Here is a 24,644-nt window from a genome sequence, read left to right as displayed (position 1 = left end):
ACGTGCTTTACACACCTTTAAACGCCATCCTGCGATGGCGAATTGTATCAATTATAAACGATTACGTGCGCAGTGTCATCGTGTTATTAAAGAAAGCAAGAAAGCCAGCTGGGCTGCTTTCACAAGCACCTTCAACAGTTTTACTCCTTCTTCTGTTGTCTGGGGTAGCCTGTGCCGGCTACATGGCACTAAGGTCCACTCACCATTTTCTGGCTTGACGGTCGCAAATGACATCCTTGTGGCCCCTGAGGATGTCTCCAATGCCTTCGACCACTTTTTCGCAGAGGTTTCAAGCTCCGCTCATTACCACCCTGCCTTTCTCCCCCGAAAACAGGCAGAGGAGGCAAGGCCACCTAACTTCTGCTCCTCAAATCATGAAAGTTATGATGCCCCATTCACCATACGGGAACTCGAAAATGCTCTTGCCCAGTCACGGTCCTCCACTCCAGAGCCTGATTCTATTCATATTCAGATGCTGAAGAACCTTTCTCCTGCAGGTAAAGGTTTTCTTCTTCGTACTTATAATCACATCTGGATTGAGGGTCATGTTCCCACATGCTGGCGCAAATCTATTGTTGTCCCAATTCCTAAGCAGGGAAAGGACAAGCACTTGCCTTCCAGTTATCGACCCATCTCCCTTACCAGCTGTGTCTGTGAGGTGATGGAACGAATGGTTAACTCTCATTTGGTTTGGCTGCTCGAATCTCGATGCCTAGTTACCAATGTACAATGTGGATTTCGTAGGCGCCGCTCTGCTGTTGACCATCTGGTTACCTTGTCGACCTTCATTATGAATAACTTCTTGCGGAAGCACTCGACCGTGGCTGTGTTAATTGATTTGGAGAAGGCTTACGACACCTGTTGGAGGGTCGGCATTCTCCGCACCATGCATACATGGGGCTTTCGCAGTCGCCTCCCTCCTTTTATTCGTGCCTTTTTAATGGATCGACAGTTCAGGGTACGTGTGGGTTCTGTCCTGTCCGACGCCATTCGCCAGGAGAATGGGGTGCCTCAGGGCTCAGTTTTGAGCGTCGCACTCTTTGCCACAGCGATCAATCCAATAATGGATTGCCTCCCAGCTGATGTATGAGGCTCCCTTTTCGTGGACGATTTTATCATCTATTGCAGCGCGCAGCATACATGTTTCCTGGAGCGCTGTCTTCAGTGTTGTCTTGACCATCTTTACTCCTGGAGTGTCGCCAGTGGCTTCAGTTTTTCTGCTGAGAAGACAGTCTGTATTAACTTCTGGCGCTACAAAGAGTTTCTCCCACCGTCCTTACGTCTCGGTCCCGTTGCTCTCCCATTCGTGGAGACAACAAAATTTTTAGGTTTTACGTTTGACAGGAAACTTAGCTGGTCTCCATATGTGTCATATTTGGCTGCCTGTTGTACCCATTCTCAAAATGTCCTCCGTGTTCTCAGCGGTACGTCGTGGGGAGCGGATCGAACCATCCTACTTCGCCTATATCGGTCGATCGTCTGCTCAAAGCTGGATTATGGGAGCTTTGTATACTCCTCTGCACGGCTGTCCATCTTACACCGCCTCAACTCTATACAACATCAGGGGTTACGTCTTGCGATCAGGGCGTTCTTTACTAGTCCCGTTGAGTCTTCATGCTGAAGCCGATGAATTACCACTAACCTACCAGTGCTATATACTGCTTTGTCAGTATGCCTGTCGGCTATTGTCAATGCTCGACCACCCGTCTCCTTTTTTTGATGACTCTCTCGACCGTCAATACGGGTTGTATGTATCTGCCCTGCTACCCCCTGGAGTTCGCTTTCATTGCCTCCTTCAGCACCTTGATTTTTCACTCCCTGCAACCTTTTGAGTGGGCGAGAGCCAAACGCCACCTTGGCTCCAGTCTCAGGTTCACATTCACCTTGACCTCAGCTCGCTCCCAAAGGAGGTTACCCCAGGTTACCGCTCCCGGTTTGTCGGACTTCGTTCAAAGTACATTAATATGATCTTCATTGATACAGATGGCTCTAAGACCAATGACGGTGTTGGGTGATCTTTTATTGTTAGGGTACACAGTTTCCAATACCAGCTCCATGGCCATTGTTCGTTCTTCACAGCTGAGCTATTTGCCCTCTACCAGGCTGTTCTTTACATCTGCCGTCACCGACATTCTGCTTATGTCATCTGCTCTGATTCCCTAAACGCCATCCAGAGCCTCAGTGATCCGTATCTGGTTCACCCTTTCATGCGCTGGATCCAACGCTCTCTTCAGCAGCTGGCGGACGGCTGTTCTCCGGTTACCTTTATGTAGGCTGTTGGCAATGTCGGTATCCCTGGGAACGAAGCTGCAGATGCTGCGGCCAAGGCTGCGGTCCTCCAGCCTCGGACAGCTTCTTGTTGTGTGCCTTCATCTGATTTTAGCAGGGTCATTTGTCAGCGCATTTTATCGCTGTGGCATGCCGCTTGGGCTACACTTACAGACAACAAGCTTCGGGCCTTGAAACCTCTTCCCACAGCTTGGACGACCTCTTCATGCCCTTCTCGCCGGGAGGAGGTCGTTTCGGCCCAGTTACGAATCAGTTGTTGAAAGAAAGTTGTTGAAAGAAAAAAATATAAACCTTACAATGTACTTTTATATGGCCTACTAAGATGGCATTTATAGAAAACTATATAGTTGCAGAATGCAGTAATGGCATATTTTTAATCACAATGTTTTAATCTAGAACAGATAAATCTGAAATCTGGAGGGTAATAGTGTGACATATTTGATACATATATGGGTTATAATTCCTGTAACTGTGTATTTGCAGTTCCAAGTTTTTCATTGTTATAGTATATACTTCGTAGTACTGACTCGTATAAGCAAACAACACAAGGAAAACATATAGACAATTACATTCAAGCAAAAATCCCTTTCAAAATATATTTGTTGTTGTACTCCCATGTCACAGCTGCAGAATAAAAATGAAATATAACATTTTATTGTATCACTAAAATGTACATTCTATGCCATATGAATGTTTTCTTTGATGGAAAAATCTTGAAGTGTCATTTCATATAAAAATCATGTTAGTGTAAATGTGATACTCTGTTATGTCTTTTGTGTTCTTCTTAATCATCTCTTCTTAGAAATTAGTCTGTGTTTTTATTTATAGTTTCTTATCTATTTTCAGGGAAGTATGTCCCTGCTGTATCGTATACAATTCACACTCAGAATCCAACTGCAAAACTACAAATTAATTTCAAAGGTAAGTAGTAATAAGCCTTCTGTTTTGCAGTATGCTATTATGCTTCCTTCCACACACACAATACTTTTGTGAGTGCTTGCTTGCCTATTGCAGGGCCCCACTCTTCACAGTGCTACTTCCCTTTCTGTGCCGCAAGCCTATATGTCCACTATCCCTTTCCCCCTCTGTCTTTCCATTGGATGGTCATCCTGATGCAGGCCCCACTTGGACATAGAACCTGATTTAGAATCCTAGTTTTCCATTTCACTTCTGGCACTCTGTACATCTTTTCATTAATAAATATATGGTCTTCATTGTCGGGTTCAAACTTCCACAATTTTTCCAAATTTTTCAGAAGTGTGGATCGCGCACAGAAGACCAACCAGTGTGGTGTCTTTCCACCTTTGTGCCTTCCTTTCCAATAAGGTAGTATGTCAACACCCAGCCTGGTACACATACCATTGTTTGTTTGTCAAGTACCAGCACAGTGGTAACCCTCTGACCATGCAAGGATCACAATGTTGGTGCCTGAACTGGAAACTCCCCATGCATACCAAGGAGTATGTGCCTGTCATGACTGGGGCACTGGAGCTCTGATTACTGGCCCTTTAGTCATTGCTGAAGCTTAGCAGCACCCATGGGGAAAGTGCTCATTTGGAGTGGGTGGCACCACGGCAGATGACTTGCATATGAACTGGATGAAGCTTTCTCCCGCTGGTGGTCACACGGCCTCATCACTCTTCAGAATGAAAGAGCTCGTTCAATGCAGAGACACACGACCCCAAAATGTTTCCTTCCCTGGCTATACCTTGGGAGGACTATAGGGCTAAGTGACAGAGAAATACTCCCTTCCCATCCTCCCCCCCCCCCTCCAAACATGGTTTGCACAAAGACAGACAAAGATCCTGTTTTGGCTACAAAGCCTTTAATCTTTGTAGAGAATATAAAGAACAAGTTTGAGGAAGTTGCAGCCTTCTCCAAAATGAGGAGTGGGTCCATTTTGATTAAATCATCATCCACTTCCCAGTCACAAGCATTGCTTGCTTGTGATAACTGGATGACTTTCCAGTGATTGTCACTCTTCTTATAATCTAACTATGGTTCAAGGTATCCTTTTTCCATTATGACCCACTATTGCAGTGTGATGATGAGCTATGCACCAACCTGGAGTGATGGGGGTGTACATTTTGTCTGTTGTGTTCATAAGGGACTAAAGGACAATAGGGTCACTACTGGCACCTTCATCTTGGTCTTTGAGGGTTAATCATTGGCTGAAAAGGTCAAGAAGACTGTATACCAATGTGATGTGAAACCTTATGTCCCCCCTCCACCTCCCCTCATGTGGTGCTGCAGATGAATGAAATTTGGGCACCTGTCTTCACATTGCAATGTCAGCTCAGTCTGTAGGACAGTGGATGATAGTTGCATGTGAGTGTTCCTTGTGCCCTCCCCCTGTCTGTGTCAGTGGTGGAGAGCACCATTCTCCCTGCTCACCAGACTGATCATCTTTCAGAGAGAAAAAAATAACAGAAATATTCGACAGCTGTGGGGTCTTGAGTATCACCCTCCTTGTGTGTTGAAAATTTTCACTTGTGCTATTGTTCCTCTAGTGTGGGTGTTGCTGAACACTGACTGCAGGGTGCTATTTGAAAGGTTCAGTCACACTCCCTCACCCACGGTTTTGGTTTTCAGCCACCAAGGTTCTTGTCGTGCACTTCTGTCAATGTTGTACTGTTCATCCACGACCAGAGCCTTACCTTTATGATCAGTTACTCAATGCGGTGGAGACTTATTACTTTTTGGGACTGGTTGGCATGATTGACATGGCTTCACATTTCCACCAACTTAAATGAAGGAGCTGGTTATACCTTAATACACATTGTTGCCTCAGCAACATTGGCTGTGTTGCACACTGCTCTATCCTTCTGTGGCTTTACAAAGCCCTGACCCTGTTCTGTCTTAATTATGGCAGTATGGTACATTGTTTGACACTGCCCTCAGCATTGCAATCAGTGGATCCCACACACTACTTTGTGGTCTGACTTGTAACAGAAGCTTTTTGAACTAGCCCTCTGAACAACCTAATAGCAGAGACTGGGATTCCTTCATGATGGATCAGGTGCCAATAACAGCTACTCAGTTATGCTATACACATTTGCAGCTCCTCTTAGCATCTGAACTACTGTCTTTTTTTCCTAGTTGGGAGTTCCACCTCCCACAACAGAGACTCGGAACTGGGGTCCTAATTGCCGTTAAACTACAGTGTCTCTGCTCTGAACTCACTGTCCCCACTGTCACCTCTTGTCAGGAAACATTCGGGTATGCTCCCATGGCATGTACCTTGACCTGTCTCGATTTATCCTTTGAACCGAAAGAGTCAGTTGACCCCATGCGATGGATGAACCATTTTGCATACACACATGCAAGGTGCAGTGAACGACGCTCCCTTTCTAATGAAATGCAGTGTCTTCACTGCTGAATTGGTGACCATCAAATGGGACCTTAGCCAAGCTTGTTCTTGCACCAGCAAGATGCTCCTAATCTACAGTGACTTCCTGAGTAGCTTTTGGGCTATAGGGTAGTACTACCCTTGTCACCCATTAGTCACTACTATCCGGTATTTTCTTTCTGACCTCCATCAAGCGGGATGGCCAGTCGTCTTTATGTGGACCCCTGGACATGTTATGATCTCAGGAAGTGAACATGCCAACTAGTTGGCAAAGTTTACTGCAAGGATGTAAATTTTGGAAACTCTACGCCTTCAATTGATGGAAGTCTGAAACTTGGAATGGTCTGCCCTCTACTCCCCAAACAAACTGAAGGTCATAAAGGAGACGACAACCCCATGGCAGTCTTCTCTTCATGCTTGTCACAGGGGATCCATTGTACTGTGTCAGCTACATTTTGGCCACACTTGGCTGACCCACAGCTGCTTCCTCCGATGTGTGGACCTACCTCACTGCTGGTGTGCTGCCTGCCTGATGGTGGCCCACATCCTACTATACTGTCCAAATTTGGCCTCTCTGTAATAATATCTTAAACTTTGACATGCTACCTCTGATACTAGTGGACGACACCAGGGTAACTGCCTGGGTTTTACATTTCATCGGTGAAGATGATTTCTACTCATCTCTGTGAGGTGGGGCATTTTGGCCTCATTGGCCACTTGAGGGGCTGGAGGGGCACACCTCACCTGGTCTGACCCAGGGGATCCCTGGTGGCCCTTGCTGGGTGGTCTGGCCTGACTCGTACCCTTCCCACCTTTTTATTCTTCTTATTCTTTTATATTTGCTTTTTTTAAATGTTTTGTCTTTCCTAAAATTTTATCATCTTGTCTATTCTGCTCATTTTCTTGTGGTAACAGTGGTCAAGATAGAGCTTGTTGTAGAGGGTGCATCTCCCACCATATACTATGCCCTGGGAACCTCCAACAGCATTCTGGGCAGACAGCTCACCCACCTTACTCCCTGTCACTCCTCTCCTATTTCTTGCTTTAATCTCTATCTCATTGTATCTTGATTATTATTGGCCTTCCCAGGATTTGCCTTTTGTATCCTTCCTCCAAGAATTATTCCTGGTTTGTTGCATATATGATGAAGGTATTGATGATCTCACAGTTTGATCCCTTTAACTAATAAAAAAAAAATACATTCATATGATCAGTGTTATGATCTACAAACTTGCTGATTCTATTTATACTGTGACACATATCAGAATGGGTAAATGAAACCAAATATTCACCTTATACCTCTTCAGGGACCTAGGGATTCTTCCTTCTGTGCCTACACATTTACTTCCCAATGGTGTTTGTGGTTAATAATAAGAGTGAATTTTGGATGAACTGTGAAATGCTTGATGACTATGCTTGGAAATAAAACTAAAGTAGAATATGCATCCCTACCTAGAGTCCAGGATAGAGGCAGTATACAGACATTGGACTGTGTTCTGTGTAAAGTTACATTAATGCTTTGTTTTAAGTATTAAATGAAAACAGCAGTTAATAATGTAATACGATGAGCGGGAAATTGACACAACTCATTTGTTTTAAGCTCACCTGACAAAATGGTAGTCACCTTCCTTCAAAGAGGCAGTGAAATAGCGTTTATGTGCTGATTAGATATGTGTGGAACTGACATGCTAAGGTGTGTTGACATGCAATTGGAATCAATGGCAGAGACAAGCTATTGTGCATGAACGTCTCCATGATGACCCTTAAAAGAAATAGTTAAAAAATTTCATGGTGTAGCAACAGGACTGTCCAGTATGCCTACAAGGAATGGAGTAATACTCACGGCCTTGTAACATGCTGTAAGAACAGTGATTTTAAAATTATTTCAACTGATAGGGATATGAGAAAAAGTATTGTGCTTTATCAGTGCCAATCAGTTTCAAACCCAATATGAATTGTTGCTGTCAGTGGCTGCAGGTCCGTCTCAGCCAGTCTCTAAGCAAATACTGTGAAGGGAACTGGATGCAGTTCACATCTTAAGTTGGATACCTCACAAAAGGCCATTACTCACAGCCATATGGAATGCTGCCTGTCTTCAATGGGCTCAAAAGCACAGACTGGACAGTAGCTAATTGTGTGCATGTATTGTCGTCTGATGCTTTTCAAATGATGAAGGCCATCAATTGCACTTATGGTCCACCAAGCTGTTTAACCTGCAGTGTTTGATGGGTGTAGTACAGGCTGCAAATGATTGTGATTTTCTGGTGGTACTTTTTTAACATCAATTTGACCCACTCATTCAGTTTACTGGAAACAAGGATGTCTATTTCAACATTCTCGGTAACCAAGTGTGGCCCTTATTTCTACATATTCATGGTAGGTATGCTGTGGGCACTCCCAGCTAAGATACCAGCAGTGTTCACAGGGCTGTAAGCATAGGTTACTGATTTGACAAGCACTGGACACCATACTGCACCTTGACTGATCTGCTAAATCACCTGACTTTAATCTCCTAGGTCAGGCTGTTCCAGCTCGTTGGCTCTGTTGTGAGCCACGGAGCGCTCCCTGCTCCAGGGAGCCGTGTCGCTCGCTGTAACCATTCAAGTGGGCTGGCATGCCGGCACGTGGCATGGCTGGTGGAGGCAGGTGGCAAGGCAAGCGTTTTGATGTGCCAGCTGCGTCTTACAAGATCAACAACCTCATACTCTCATGTTACTCCTGTCCTACGTTTGAAGAACTTCCTTTCACATGCCTGTAATCTGCTTACATTTTCTTCATTATCCATGTTTCAGATGCATAGGTCAATATTGGGATTTAGTAACTTATATACATCACTTTGTTGCTGTTTCGTGCGATGTCTTTGTTCCAAATCAGGCTCCTAACACTTCACAGAAATGCTTCTGCTGTATAGCACATTCACTGATCTCTTTCTCATTTCTTCCACATTCCTCTATCACACTTATCAAATACTTGACACTTTCTACAGTCTTCAATAGTTCACCTCCAGTCCTCATTCTGCGTTGGTCTATCTTTCTTTTTAGTTTTAACCAGGACCTCACATTTGTTTACATTAAATCTCATCCTATACTGTCTCACATATTCTTCTCAAGCATCCAGCTGTTCCTGAATCTCCCCCTCCTTATTACCCCAGATCATAAAGCCATCTGTGAACACTGCTGTTTTCATCTTGTCTTCTCCACAGTACATTTCGTTCACTCTGTTTGTTGCCTCTTTTTCCATTTTCTTGTATAGTGCTGCCCCGTCCTTTCTTGTGCTCTCTATAAAATTGCTTCTCTATATCGAGAAAGGCCATCACAAGGACTTCCCCAAGTCCATGGAGGTGCTACTGGAGCTGCTTCACATCAGATACGAAGTCTATAGTTGACCTCCAATGTCTGAAGCCATTCTGTTCCTCTCTGTTCTCGACCTTTGTTCAGATTCTGTTGTCCAGGATCTTTTCATGTACTGTGGCACAGTTTGGTATGAGTGACTCCCATGTAGTTTCTTCAATCCTTCCTATTCCTTTCATGAACATAGGGACAATTAGTGCTCTCTTTCAATCTTCTGGAATCTTCTTCTGATTCCACACCACCCTCATTACATCTACATCTACATCCATACTCCGCAAGCCACCTGATGGTGTGTGGCAGAGAGTACTTTGAGTACCTCTATAGGTTCTCCCTTCTATTCCAGTCTCGTATTGTTTGTGGAAAGAAAGATTTTCGGTATGCCTCTGTGTTGGCTCTAATCTCTTTGATTTTATCCTCACGGCCTCTGCGCGAGATATATGTAGGAGAGAGCAATATACTGCTCGAATCCTCGGTGAAGGTATGTTCTCGAAACTTCAGCAAAAGCTACTGAGCGTCTCTCTTGCAGAGTCTTCCACTGGAGTTTATCTATCATCTTCGTTATGCTTTCGCGATTACTAAATGATCCTGTAACGAAGTGCTCTGCTCTCCTTTGGATCTTTATCTCTTCTGTCAACCCTATCTGGTACAGATCCCACACCGGTGAACAGCATTCAAGTAGTGGGAGAACAAGTGTACTGTAACCTACTACCTTTGTTTTCGGATTGCATTTACTTAGGTTTCTTCCAATGAATCTCAGTCTGGCATCTGCTTTGACGAGTAATTTTATATGGTCATTCCATTTTAAATCACTCCTAATGCTTACTCCCAGATAATTTATGGAATTAACTGCTGCTTCCAGTTGCTGACCTGCTATATTGTAGCTAAATGATAAAGGATCTTTCTTTCTATGTATTTGCAGCACATTACACTTCTCTACCTTGAGATTCAATTGCCACTCCCCATGCCATGTGTCAATTCATTGCAGATCCTCCTGCATTTCAGTACAATTTTCCATTGTTGCAACCTCTCGATATACTACAGCATCATCTGCAAAAAGCCTCAGTGAACTTCTGATGTTATTGACAAGGTCATTTATATATATTGTAAATAGCAACGGTCCCACGACACTCCCTGCTGCACACCCAAAATCACTCCCACATCGGAAGACCTCTCTCCATTGAGAATGACATGCTGCGTTCTGTTATCTAAGAACTCTTCAATCCAATCACACGATTGGTCTGATAGTCCATATGCTCTTACTTTGTTCATTAAACGACTGTGGGGAACTGTAACAAACACCTTGTGGAAGTCAAGAAACACGGCATCTACCTGTGAACCCGTGTCTATGGCCCTATGAGTCTCATGGACGAATAGCGCGAGCTGGGTTTCACACGACCGTCTTTTTCAAAACCCATGCTGATTCCTACAGAGTAGATTTCTAGTTTCCAGAAAAGCCATTATACTCTAACATAATACATGTTCCAAAATTCTACAACTGATTGACGTTAGAGATATAGGTCTATAGTTCTGCACATCTGTTCAACGTCACTTCTTGGAAAAGGGGATGAACTGTGCCCTTCTCCAACCTTTTGGAACACTTCACTCTTCTAGAGATCTACGGTACACCGCTGCAAGAAGGGGGGCAAGTTCCTTCGTGTACTCTGTGTAAAATCGAACTGGTATCCCATCAGGTCCAGTGGCAGCCTTTGCTCTTTTGAGCAATTTTAATTGTTTTTCTATCCCTTGTCATCTGTTTTGATTTCTACCATTTTGTCATCTGTGTGACAATCTAGAGAAGGAACTTCAGTGCAGTGTTCCTCTGTGAAACAGCTTTGGAAAAAGACATTTAGTATTTCGGCCTTTAGTCTGTCATCCTCTGTTTCAGTACCATTTTGGTCACAGTGTGTCTGGACATTTTCTTTTTATCCACCTACCACTTTGACATAAGACCAAAATTTCTTACGATTTTCTGCCAAGTCAGTACATAGAACTTTACTTTCAAATTCGTTGAACGCCTCTCGCATAGCCCTCCTCACACTGCATTTCACTTTGTGTAATTTTTGTTTGTCTGCAAGGCTTTGGCTATGTTTATGTTTGCTGTGAAGTTCCCTTTGATTCCGTAGCAGTTTTTTAACTTGGTTGTTGTACCACGGTGGATCTTTTCCATCTCTTACGATCTAACGCGTATTGTACGATGGTTTTGAACTTTGTCCACTGATCCTCAACACTATCTGTACACAAGATGAAACTTTTGTGTTGAGCCGTCAATTACTCTGAAATCTGCTTTTTGCCACTTTTGCTAAACAGAAAAATCTTCCCACCTTTTTTAATATTTCTATTTATGGCTGAAATCACCGATGTTGTAACCACTTTATGATCACTGATTCCCTGTTCTGCATTAACTGTTTCAAATAATTCGGGTCTGTTTGTCACCAGAAGGTCTAATATGTTATCACCATGAGTCAGTTCTCTGCTTAACTGCTCAAGGTAGTTTTCAGATAATGCACTTAAAAAATTTCACTGGTTTCTTTGTCCCTGCCACCCGTCATAAATGTTTGAGTCTCCCAGTCTGTATCTGGTAAATTAAAATCTCCACCCAGAACTATAACATGGTCGGGAAATCTACTCGAAATATTTTCCAAATTTTTCTTCAGGTGCTCTGCCACAACAGCTGCTGAGCCAGGGAGCCTATAGAGACATCCAATTACCATGTTTGAGCCTGCTTCAAATGTGACCTTCACCCAAATTATTTTACATTTCGGATCTCCGTCAATTTCCTTCGATACTATTGCACTTTTTATCATTATAAACACGCCTCTCCCTTCACCCCTTCACTGTCCAGCCTGTCTCTGCGGTATACGTTCCAATCTGAGTTTAGAATTTCATTACTGTTTACATCTGGTTTCAGCCAATTTTCCGTCCCTAGTACTGTGTGGGCATTGTGACCATTTATTAATGAGAGCAGTTCTGGGACCTTTCTATAGACGCTCCTGCAGTTTAATATTACCACATTAATATTGTTATTCCCTGTTGCTTTTTGCCTACTACTACCTTGTCGCATCTCAGGAGGCATCTTGTCAGGCCTAGGGAGGGAATTCTCTAACCTAAAAATCCCACATGTGCTCTCCACACGTACTCCGCTACTTTTGTAGCCACTTCCTGCGTATAGTGCACGCCTGACCTATTCAGGGTACCCTACATTTCTCCACCCGATAGTGGAATTCGAGAAATTTGCACCCCAGATCTCTGCAGAATCATCTGAGCCTCTGGTTTAAGCCTTCCACTCGGCTCGAAACCAGAGGATGACGATTGGTTTTGGGAACGATACTACAAATAGTTAGCTCAGATTCCACCCCGCGAGCGAGGCCTTCACCAACTCCACCAGTCACCTTTACGAACTGAGGAATATCTCTGAACCCAGACGGCAGCAGTCATTGGTGCCGACATGAGTAACAATTTGCAGTTGGGTGCGCCCAGTGCTCTCTATCGCTGCCAGCAGGTTCTCCTCCACATCTCGGATGAGACCCCCTGGCAAGCAGACAGAGTGAACACTGGCCTCCTTCCCTGACCTTTCCGCTATTTCCCTAAGCAGCTCCATCACCCGCGTAACAGTGGGGCTCCCAATCACTAATAAACTCCTCCCCCCGTGTGCCTGCTCGGACCTTGCTGAAGGAGCGGCCACATGTCCACGCACAGGTAGAGCGTGCAATGCCACACGGCCAGCCTCCACATTGATCCTCCGCCTTGTGCAACGCGAACGCCGCTGAACCCGCCACTCCCCTTGGGGAGAGGGTGGCCCAACCACACCTGGTACCTGTGAAGATGTCTTGACAGCAGGGACCGTGGATGAAGCATGTAACACTTGGGGTGTACCATGCGATACACCAGACTCCCCACTGCTGCTACACTCAGAGGCAGCAGCCTGAAGACGGCTGACCGCGGCCATCAGCACGTTCAGCTGTTCGCGAACAGTGGCCAGCTCCTCCTGCATCTGTACACAGCAGTCACACATCCTATCCATCCTAAGAAATAAACAATTTACTGTAGAGAGTTAATCAACTTTTAACTAGACTGCTAATTCACTGAAGGCGGCTGATAGCTGACTAAACTGTGGTTGCTAGACACTTCTTGTTGGAAACAATGAAAATAAGCACTACATGTCTCTGGACTGTATTCAAAACAAAAACGAAATCTATGGAACACTATTACTAGTACTAAAAAATTAGAACTTCCTAAATGCAAAAACACATGGAAAAAGAAGTGACAAGTAAGAAAAACACAGTCAATACTTAAATTTGCGTAGCTTGCTGCACAGCAGATGTGAAGCAGACGACAGTTACGATGACATGATACAGTCTCTGTTTTCCAGCCTCCCCTGCTGCCTTCACCATTTCGACACTTATTTCCTGTATACCTGGTGCCTTTCCTCCTTTCGTTTTGTCCAGTGCCGTTTCCATTATTTTCTATATCAGGTCCCCTCTCCCCCTAGAGTTTACTTCCACCTCCTTTACTATATTATCCTGATGTCCAAGTCCATTTGGATTTACCAAATGCTTAAAGTTCTCCTTCCACATTATCTTCAGTGTCTGTCTGTTATTAGCCTCATTCACATTTCTATCATTGGTGCTCCCGCTCACAAATCTCTCCTCCTATTTTTGACCATTTGACCTAGCACTTTCTTGCTGCCTGCACTATCTTCCTCCATCTTTGTCCACTCTTCCATCCACTTTCTTCTCTCCTCAGCCACTGTCTTATTTGCCTCTGTTCTTTATACAGTGAAACCCATATTTTACGTTTTCGCACAATCCGGACTTAAAAAACACAAATCGAGGAAAATATAGAATCAAGAAAAATTTAAGATCCTCACAGTACAAGCAAAAACACATGTAATTAGCATATATGATTAAAAATCACAATCCTCTCCAGTACTTTGTATAAAATCTGTCTAAGTGAAGGAAATTAAATGTACAATACAATATTTATATAATAATTTGTGGTAATCAATTTCATCAGTTCTTAAGAAATCACAGCTGTGTAACAGCAAGTAAATTCTTATAAGAAAATTGAAATCGTTGTCTGGGTACAGGTTCTCTAGCTATTGTTCGACATGCTACGACCACAAATTATATGTTCAAAAAACACATTTCTGAGAGATCATCCTTTGTGCTCACCCAGTAAAAAGCAAAAATTGATGGAAATGTTGAATCAAACCAAAAGCTATGTGGTTAAACCATAAGCATAAATGTGGACATTTGCTTAATGACAAACTTTGTTACCATTGCTGTTACTGTTTAATGCTTTTCTTACAAGCCGCACTTCATATACTCGCCACCATTAAAGTGTTATTTTGGGCTTGATGAGAGAAACAGACATGGAAAAAAAAATGAGTTTACCTCCCCAATTAGAAGTTGGCTGACTGGATGTCTGTACATTGTATAAAATGTAAATTTGAAAGAAAGCAAGGGTGATAACAGTTTCGCTTCTTGCCCTTTGACACTGCTGCCAATCTTTGTGATCTACCGTCTGTGGTGCAAAGTATATATGTGAGTAATGTATGTAGTTGTTGCAAATGTATGTCAGATTTGAACATGAAAGTCTTTAAAATGTGCTCTTTCAAAACCCTTGTTCTATTTCTGTAGGACATCTCTGTCACAGTACATTATTCGCATGAAAAGTATATTTTCAGCACTCCAAAAAATGCTTTCACCCCTACCTGCACTCACATCGTTGAAGGGCCACTTCCCTCTCTACACATCCAGTAGGCGAGCTCACTTTACACGTCAGTGTGGTGTGTTAGTTGTGCTGGCTATCAGATGACTTAACAAGTCACCAACCAGAAATAGGCAACATTTCCTCAGTTATGACTGAGGATATTCTTCCAGACTCAGTGACTGAATTTAAAAGGTTGACAGTTGGTTTTGTTGCTGAATACAGTACATTGGAAATACGTGCAAAAGGATGATTCAGTTATAAGTGGCACAGGGAAAGGTGGTGGCTCAGCCCCTTCGTCATGTATTGGCTTCGTCTGGAACACTTCACTTTGACTGTCCTGTTTATCAATTGCTGCTGCAACCTAGCAGTAGTTGTATCGTAATTGTGTGGTGAAGCTAAATGTTGCAAGTTGTGTTGGCCACACCGATTGTGGATTATGTCAGCATTTCCTCTCATCTCCCATCTCCAGAGTGGTATAAAATATTCCCTTAATTCTGCCACCACCTGCGGTGCAAACCATCTATCTTTTGTGCCACTTATAACTTGTTCAGTCACATCAAATGTCAATAGGAAGAAAACAGGATGAAGTCAAGCGAGACATTGTGTAAGAACTTACAAGGAAACCTCCCCCGCCCCCCCCCCCCCCCCCTCAGATTTAGTTATAAGTTAGCATAGTGGATAGGCCTTGAAAAACTAAACACAGATCAATAGAGAAAACAGGAAGAAGTTGTGTGGAACTATGAAAAAGTAAGCAAAATATACAAACTGAGTAGTCCATGCCCAACATAGGCAACATCAAGGAGACTGTGAGCTCAGGATCGCCGTGGTCCCGTGGTTAGCGTGAGCAGCTGCGGAAAGAGAGGTCCTTGGTTCAAGTCCTTCCTCGAGTGTAAAGTTTAATTTTTTATTTTCAGACAATTATTTTGCGAAGCTGCACAGGTACACGGAGCAGTATTGTTTATGTGATCGTGTGTCAATTATCAAAGTTCAGGCACTCACACATAAGCAGCTTCGCTCTCCAAAACTCCAGGACATGTTCAGATTTGCTTGGACATATGCAGGATTTGACGGTCTACACACGGAAAAATTTGAAAATGTTAAAAACATATGTTTTGACAGAGCACAGGGAAAACTGTGAGACTGTGAAACTGTTGCATTCATTTGTTGCAGTTTGTGACACACTCTTATGTTTTCATCACTTTTTTGGGAGTGATTATCACATCCACAAGAAAACCTAAATTGGGCAAGGTGGAAGAATCTTTTTACCCGGTGGGTCGACAACATATTCCTGTCATGTGACGCACATGCCGTCACCAGTGTCGTATGGAATATATCAGACATGTTTTCCTGTCTAGGAATCGCACGGTTTTGTGGTGTGGTCGCAAAACACAGACACTAAACTTATTACAGTGAACAGAGACGTCAATGAACAAATGGACAGATCATAACTTAGCGAAAATAAAGAAAGTAAAATTTCACTCGAGGGAAGACTTGAACCGAGGACCTCTTGTTCCGCAGCTGCTCACGCTAACCACGTGACCACGGCGCTCCTGTTCTCACATTACCCTGGATGTTGCCTATGCTGAGAATGGACTACTCAGTTTGTATATTTAGCTTATTTTTTCATAGTTCCACACAACTTCTTCCTGTTTTCTCGATTGATCTGTGTTCAGTTTTTCAAGGCCTATCGACTGTGCCAACTTATAACTAAATCTGAGGGGGGTGCGATGGGGAGGTTCTCTTGTTAGAATCGGGGTGAACCTTACTAGGAAGAAACGTAAAATCAGGGAATTTTTAACATTGATCTTATGGGTTTTTCACAGGGGCTACAAATTTATGGTGTAAAATTGTAAGAAACAAAATATTGGAGAACGTAAAATCGAAGTTCCACTGTATTCTTGTCTTGCTAATTTGGTCATCTCTCAGAACAACAGTCAGAATGTCTAGTTTTTCCTTCCCACTATCCCCTTGACTCTTTCATTCTACCATGGTGTCTTCTTCCACCATTTTCTGCCACTTGTCCCTCTGCATACAGCTACTGCAGCTTCTACCATAGCACTTTTAAATTGTTCCCATTCCTCTTCTCCTGTTTGTGGTTCAGCTTCTGATCACCTTTCCCTTATAATCTCCTGATATTCTTCCTTGACTTCCGTTTCCTTCAGTTTCTGTACTCTAATTCTACATTACTTGTTCTGTCTTTCTCCATTCCTTCACGATTCTCATGCTCATTACCAGTAGCCAGTGGTCAATATCAGATGCCTCAGATGGTAGCACCTTTATAGCCATTACAGTCCTCTTTGTTTCCCATTTATAGTGTGTGTAATCCATCAAACATTTCTGCACTAGATTCCTGCTGTACCACATTACTTTGTGGTTCTTTGTTCCAAACTATGAGTTACCTACCCTCCTAAACCATTCCTCCAACAGAATTCCAGCAATCTCTGTCCTCCTTCATTTCTACTTCCCCCTCCTCCTGCTCCCAGTACATTTTCATACTCTTGACTTTAACTTCCTACATGTTCATTTGAGTCTCCCATGACTACTATCATTCATCCATTTAACTGCTTTTGTAGTTCTTCCTCAAAGTCCTCCTTCTCTTGAGATGTACAGCCCACTTGAGGGGCACACACCTGAACCACCTCAACACTTCCTTCCTTTCTCATTATTGCGATCTTCATTATCCTCACTTTTCATGTACCTGTTCTTTTAGACCATACCTCACAACAACTCCCTCTCCCTTTTGTCTTCCTTCTTTATTTCCATTCTTATATGATCTGTAATCTTTCCTCAGTTTTCCTACTGCCTTCTGCTTTCTGTCTTGTGTCTCCCATGCCTAAAATATCTAGCTTTCCCCTTTCCACTGTATCAACTCTCCCCTCCACCTTTCCTGTCAGTGTTCCAATGTTCAGAGTTCCAATTGGTAGTCCATTTGCTTTTCTGGGTCATTGTCTTTTATATCCATCCTTTCTGAGGCTAGTTCCCTTGTTGAAAGCTGGTTGTTGATCCACTGTTGGGTAGCTATGCCTATCACAACTTCACCAGAGCCCCATAGCCATCAATTTTTGAAGTGTCTACAGGGCATGACAGCTACCGTATTGATCCTCACTGTACTTCGCCCCAGTTGGTAATCCCCTGGTTGGCAGTGTTACCTGCCTCCCATGACATGGACCAGCGGTTGGTCTTCTGTTTAATATGTTTAATTCTTTACATAGTTTATGCCTGTCTAATAACAAATGAATAAGTTGGTGTATCATGGAAATAAAATAGGCTCTTTTATACCACAACAGGTGACAGAATTTGGCTTGAATAATATTATCAGTGCATGTAGGTGGCATGATTATTCTAGCTGTATAACTGTCATATCTGTGACATTCATAACTAAAGTTTAGTGCTCCGTGGACTTCTATGTTGGTCAGACATGTTCGTGATCTGGCTATGTATTTAATGTATAAAACAGTGTCAAATAAATCTCATTTGTTCACTTGCATCATGTGTGCATAATTCTTATTATGGATGTCATTTCAACACCGTAAATGCAGAATGTATGTCTATTGTTAGTTTTACTGGATGTCAGAACCAGATGGCTGTTTTTCTTTATTTCAGTGATGAAGTAAACTTTGATCTGGTCACTTGTATTAAATAGTATGTAGACTTTTTCTTGTGAAGTTAAAGGTAGCACAAATGATCCTAATGCCTTTGCACAGGAGCTCTATCCTATGCATCCCAAAATTTTTATCACTGAAATAGAGAATAACTCTACTAATAATCTGGACCTGACAATCAATACAACTAATAATAGATTTATTTTCAACATTTATGGAAAACCTATGTTCACCAGTGATATTATTCATGCAAATTCTGTCACCCAGTGCAATATAAAATAGGCTTTTTTTACTGCCATAGTATGTTGATTTATTCACTTGCTGTTAGACAGACAATACATATGTAAAGAATTAAACATATTAAAACAACTAGCCAGGCAAATCAGTATACTGAGAGTTTTGTCAGGGAAAATAAAGAAAATGAAATGGAGCCCAGGAAGCAACAAAAAGTAACATACATTTTCTTACCGTAGCCATCACTGCACATAAGTACCCCACCAACATAGTTCAAAATCAGATTTCCCGGGTCATCACACCCAATCCTGGTAGCTCTGATCAACACTTTCAGCACGCCACTGGTGACTCAGTGTTATCCTGGTTCGGAACGTATTTCTCAGCTACTTCGACAGGGCCATGACTTCCGAAAACCATGCCCTGAAATGAGATCCATTCTGTTTGAAATCTTGCCCACCACACCTAGAATAGCTATTCGTCACTCTTCCAATCTCCATAGTTTCTTGTCAGACCCTAAGTTCTTTCTGCAACCATCTCTCTACCCTATGGCTCGTACCCCTGTGACCATCCCTGCTGCAAGACTTGCCATATGCACTTCCCCCCCCCCCCCCCCCCCCCCCCACCACCACCACTGCCAACTATAGCAGCAGCCCTGTAACTGGCAAAACATATACTATGAAAGGGAGAGCCATGTGTGAAATGACACACGTCATATACCTACTGTTACATAAACACTGTTCGGCCTTTTACATCAGCATGACTACCATCAAATTATCAATTAGAATGAATGGGTATAGGCAAAGGGTGTAAACTGGTGACACGCAATAGCTTGTTGCAGAGCATGCTCTACAACATGACACTCATGACCTCAGTGCCTGTTTCACCATGCACACTATTTGGATTCTTATTTATTTTTTATTTATTTATCATACAGCTTGAAACATGTATTTAACATGCATGGGCAATGTTACAATAATTACATTTAGATTATTGATATTCAATATATATAGATTACATGCTATTAAGTAAAAGATCATTTAAGTATATTTAACATAGCATTCCTGAGGTCAAATCATGTCAGCACCATACTATATAGGCACTTCAATATAAGCCTTTTTTAACTCATTTTTAAAAATTCTGCCAGAAAGCTGTTTCAGGTTGTTTGGCAGAGAATTATAAAATATTGCTCCCTTAATGAATGGGCTATTTGTTGTTAGATTCAATCTTCTGCTCACCATATGAAAGTCTGATTTGTGTCTTGTATCGTAATCATCGATTTCCATATTCCTGTTTGTCACTTTTTTGTCTTTTTTTCACTAATAATATTGACTGAAACATATATACTGCATAGATAGTCATAATATTAAATTTAATAAACAGGTTTTTGCATGAAGTTCTGGGTCTAACTTATGCCATAGTTCTTATTACTCTGTTCTGCAATACAAATACCCTTCTTATATTGTATTGGCTACACCCACCCCACAATACAATTCCATAAGATAGATGGGGATACACCAACCCAAAATACGCTTTTTTTTTTTTATTGCTTCAGTATCTAGATATTGAACTAATCTCCTTAGTAAATACAGACTTGATGTTATTTTACCACAGACATGATCTATTTGCTGATTCCACGAAAGTCTGTCATCTGTATATATCCCCAGAAATTTACATTCTGAACAGGTATTTTCCTGAATGTCCTCATTTACAACATTATTTTTATTTGAGCTACTTGTCTTAAAATAAATTAGTTTTGTTAATATTGCCCCTCAGATTTTCTTTTTCAAAATGTGTTTGGGCTTTTTCAACAAAATTCTGTACCACTGAATTTAGGCCATCATTACTATGTGCCCAGCAAACCCCAGAGGTGTCACAGAATACATAGTAATATGATGACTGGTGTCTAATACTTTTGGGAAATCATTCACGTAGCAAATAAACAAGAAGGGGCCCAAGATAGAGCCTTGTGGCACACCAAAATTTACATTTCTTATCTTTGATCTTCTTTTTTTGATCACCTCTCCATTATCATACACAACTTCTGTGCATTGTTGTCTATCTTTAAGGTAAGATTCTATTAAAAGCAACAGTTTCCCACTGACACCATTACAACCAAGTTTACTTAAAAGAGCGCCATGATGGACTCTGTCAAATGCTTTGGAAAGATCTAAAAACACTCCTGCCATTTTGTGACCCTCATTTATTTTCTCCATCAGACAGTGTACAAACTGTACTGCTGCAGATATGGTGCTCCGACCACTTCTAAAGCTATGTTGGAAATCTCCTATTGAGTTATTCGTATTATAGTGCTCGATTAAGATTTCTAGCATTATTTTTTTCAATTAATTTACCAAACAATGAGGTTAAGGCAACTGCTCTGTAGTTCTATGGTTGCGCTCTTTCCCCTTTTTTATATAAAGGTTTAACTATAGCAAGTTTGTTTCTTCGGAAACACACCTTCTTCAAGTACACAATTTATTAGATGGACTAATGGTTCGGCTAACTCACCCTTGCGTTTTTTCAGTAGAAAAGGAGAAAATTCATCCTATCCAGCTGATCTTTTATTGTTTAGGCTGTCAATTAGCTGTGTTACGTCCTTGATGGTTACTGTAGGTAGCTTACAAGAGTCCCGTTCCTTTTCCATATCATATTTAAACTGCCTCTCCTGTTTCATGCAAGTATCATTTTCGATAGCATCTATAAAGTAATCATTAAATATATTGCTAACTATATAAGGATCAGAAAAATCATCATTATGTATACTCAACTCTATGTTATTAATTGTAGTTTTTGAATCAGTGTTCCTCAAATCATTAACTACTGCCCAGCAAGACTTTGAGACACAATCAGAATTTCTGATCTGTTTGCTAATATGTTCTACTTTCCTTCTCCTTACTTCCTTGCAATACTCATATTTATATTTTTTATAATCCTCTTTATATAAATCAAGACTGGTTTCTCTGTGTAGCTTATACATATACTCCATTCATTCTTTGAGTCTTTTCGTTTTTTCGTCCAGTTTTACACGTTTGACTACTTCAGACTACTTCCCCCTGACACCAGTTTCTCAGAAATCCACAGATGGGAACAAGGATTCTGTTATAATAACTAAATCATTCATGAAATAAGGAACCATTCTGTGCAGTATGGCCATAAATTCTCTTCCATCTCAAAGGTTTTGGTAAAAGGGAGACTGAAGCATATTTAGAGTAAAATATTTGGATATTCCACTTTTATCGCCTTTATTTGTAGGTTGATATTAATAAAGCTTATTTCAGTCCATGAAATAACTTTTCTTTGTCTTTAATAATATTAAGAAGAGGATAGATTGCAACCCACTGTAAGGGTGACCCATTGAGTTGCCGACAGGTATAACAAAAAGATCCTGCACACCCTGCCAGACAGCACTCGTCTCTTTTCACACCCATATTCTGCTACCCCTCCCCCTTCCCCACCCCACTCTACATTGCTATTCAGATGACTGTTCCATTCCAGTCAGAGCTGCTGGTGGAAGTAGTAAAGTGTGTGGGAGGTGTGCTTTCAGTTTTGTGTGTGTGTGTGTGTGTGTGTGTGTGTGTGTGTGTGTGTGTGTGTGTGTTTCCTTTGCTGAAGAAGGCTTTCGCCAAAAGTTACACTGTTTAACAGTATAATTAATTTAATGGGTCATCTTTCCTAATATTGTTGATATGCCAGCCTGGAGTTTGTCTTTACCTTTCTTTTGTTAGTTAGAAATGAAGTGAAATATGTGATATGCTGCCAACAGTTTAATACAAAATTCAGTACTACTGTCATAACTAGATGAATTACTCCTTCTTAAGAACCTTTGTCATCATTGTATTAGTATTGTGTTGATATCCTTTGACAGCTTCAAGCATGGAGTCTGAACTATTGTAGCATAAAACAGCAGTAAAATAAGGGTCTAAACTGTCTCGTTTATGACATTGCTGACCTCAATGAGAGCATTTGCGCAGTAGTTGTTATAGTCTCAGTAATACTCATGAGCAAGCAGACGAGTCTCCACTCCATCTAATGTCACAAGATGCGTCTGTAGGCTGTTTCGCAACATTTGTACTGATCCTTCCATGGTGTTCGCTTTAAATCAGTGGTGACACAGTGTGCAGATACGTCCGGGCAGCATTTATTTTTAGATAAATGAATTAACACTGTACGGAATACAGATGAAGATGCCTTCTTCCACAGAAGGAGGCAATCATTTGAGATTAAGTACAGATGATGTGCACATGAACAATACAACATTGTCATGTTCTTTGGAGTGTACAACAATAGCTCTGTCATATCAAACTGAATCCAGAAGCAGCTAGCCATCATGGTTCTTCTTGTTCCCATGAATTCTAGAATTACATTAATGTAGCACTTCATAAATCAGGATGCTGTAAGGATCCACAAAGGGGGGAGACCTTTCCCCTCCTGGAATCTGGGTAGGTTTTTTTTATTCATTTCAGAATTATCTTGAATTTCTGGCAATCATTGTCTCTGAATCCACTAAATTGCAGAGTTAATATTGTGAACTGCAACAAGAAATATTACTGCCTAGCAGTCATTATATGTCTTGTCACTATGTTCGTGGGAAATTACACTAATTCCTTGGTGCTGCTATGTTTTGCACTGTTCTGCAGTCAAGATGGATATAAATCTGTAGGTAACTGTGCAGAAATGGTGTCTCCAGTCTTTTCCACTGGTTACTTGTTCAGCCCTTTCCAAGCTGCAGTGTGGTGGAGGAATGTTGTGTGTTTCAGGGAATGGGGATCTTGACTTGACCACCCGGATCGCAAGGATGGTATAAGCCACTATAAAAAAAACCCTCAGTATCAAGGTGTCTGGCCCACTGGTGAGATGGATGGCTGTTGAGGTGGAACAGTCATTAGCAGGCAACCTCTGGTGAATCTGCTGCACCTCAGTTGTAAGGCTTACTCAGGCATTCGTGGCTCTGTCTGAGTGCACCCTTTTTCCCTAGCTGCACGTGGGACTGAGATGGAACCATCAAAATCATCTTCTCCTCCCAGTAGGAAGGGTGTACCACCTGGGAGTATTCACACCCAATCCCCTAAATGAGTGAGGGAGGCTAGTCCTCCCGGCAATCTGTATCAGTTGAATTATAGTAACGGGGGTCAAGGAGTCATAAATGAAAGTAAGTGAGTGGTCATTAAGAGGAAGGAGGGGACATTTGAAAAAGTGTCCCCCCTTCTATATCCATAAAAGCTTGGAAGGACTTGCTGGAAGCCTGAAGTCTATTAAGTGGCAGTGAAATGGTTCTCTACTGGTTGATACTAACAGGGCAAAGCAGATGGAACTACTTACAAAAACCAACAAATTGGGTGGATATGATGTAACTGTTGAACTGCATAACTCCCTTAACTCTAGCAAGGGTGTGGTCACATGCCATGGCATGATGGGTATCGACATAGCCGAACTGAAACAGGACTGGGCATTACAGGGGATAGTGGACATAGTGCAAAGGATGCTTAGGAATAAGGGAGAATTTGAAAAGACTGCCACCTTCATTGTGACCTATGATTCTCCAATGTTGCCTGACCACACATTGGCATGTTTCCTCTGACTTAGGATTAAGCCTTACGTGTAGGTGTTTTGGTCACACAACACTGAGGTGTGAGGGTGAAATAACTTGTGGGAAATGTGGAAAGGCAGCCCATAAAGCTGGTATTGACTGTACATCTACAGCAGTCTGCGTTAACTGCTCTGGGAGCCACCCAGGCTGGAGCTGAGACTGCCCTGTTTTTGCAGAGGAACAAAAAATTCAGGAACTAAGTCACCAAGTGTATCTTCTATGCAGAAGCTAAAAAGGAATATGAGGCAACGAAACCTTTCATCTTTACCACTTCTTATGGTTCCGTGGCGCAGAAACCTGTTCCTAAGGTCGACACCTCAACACAGATGTCATCCAGTGTGCAACCATCCACCACCAGCACCTGTACTTTCATGTGTACATGCCAAGGCAAAGCGACTAAGGATAAAGCAACCCAAGCAGTTGCCACAGAAAAGACCAGCAACAGTTCCTTAGTGTGTGTCAAGAAGGTACACGACAAGCAGAGTGCGTCTCAAAAGCACCCTTTCCCCTTCATCCTCGAA

The 24,644-nt window shown here is 42.1% G+C and overlaps 1 protein-coding gene across 1 annotated transcript in view; it reads left to right on the top strand.

The window, feature by feature from the left end:
• The window catches only part of LOC126187847 (venom serine carboxypeptidase), a 143,074-nt gene that overhangs the window by 65,138 nt on the left and 53,292 nt on the right, over window positions 1–24,644 (top strand). Inside the window, exon 4 of the mRNA XM_049929158.1 lies at window positions 3,136–3,210. Coding sequence (XP_049785115.1) covers window positions 3,136–3,210 — 75 coding nt within the window. The remainder of the gene's footprint in view (window positions 1–3,135; window positions 3,211–24,644) is intronic.

Source organism: Schistocerca cancellata, chromosome 5 (genome assembly GCF_023864275.1).
Source record: "Schistocerca cancellata isolate TAMUIC-IGC-003103 chromosome 5, iqSchCanc2.1, whole genome shotgun sequence".
Lineage (NCBI taxonomy): Eukaryota > Metazoa > Arthropoda > Insecta > Orthoptera > Acrididae > Schistocerca > Schistocerca cancellata.
Note: the sequence above shows the minus strand (reverse complement) of the source record. Positions and strands in the feature narration are given on the sequence as shown.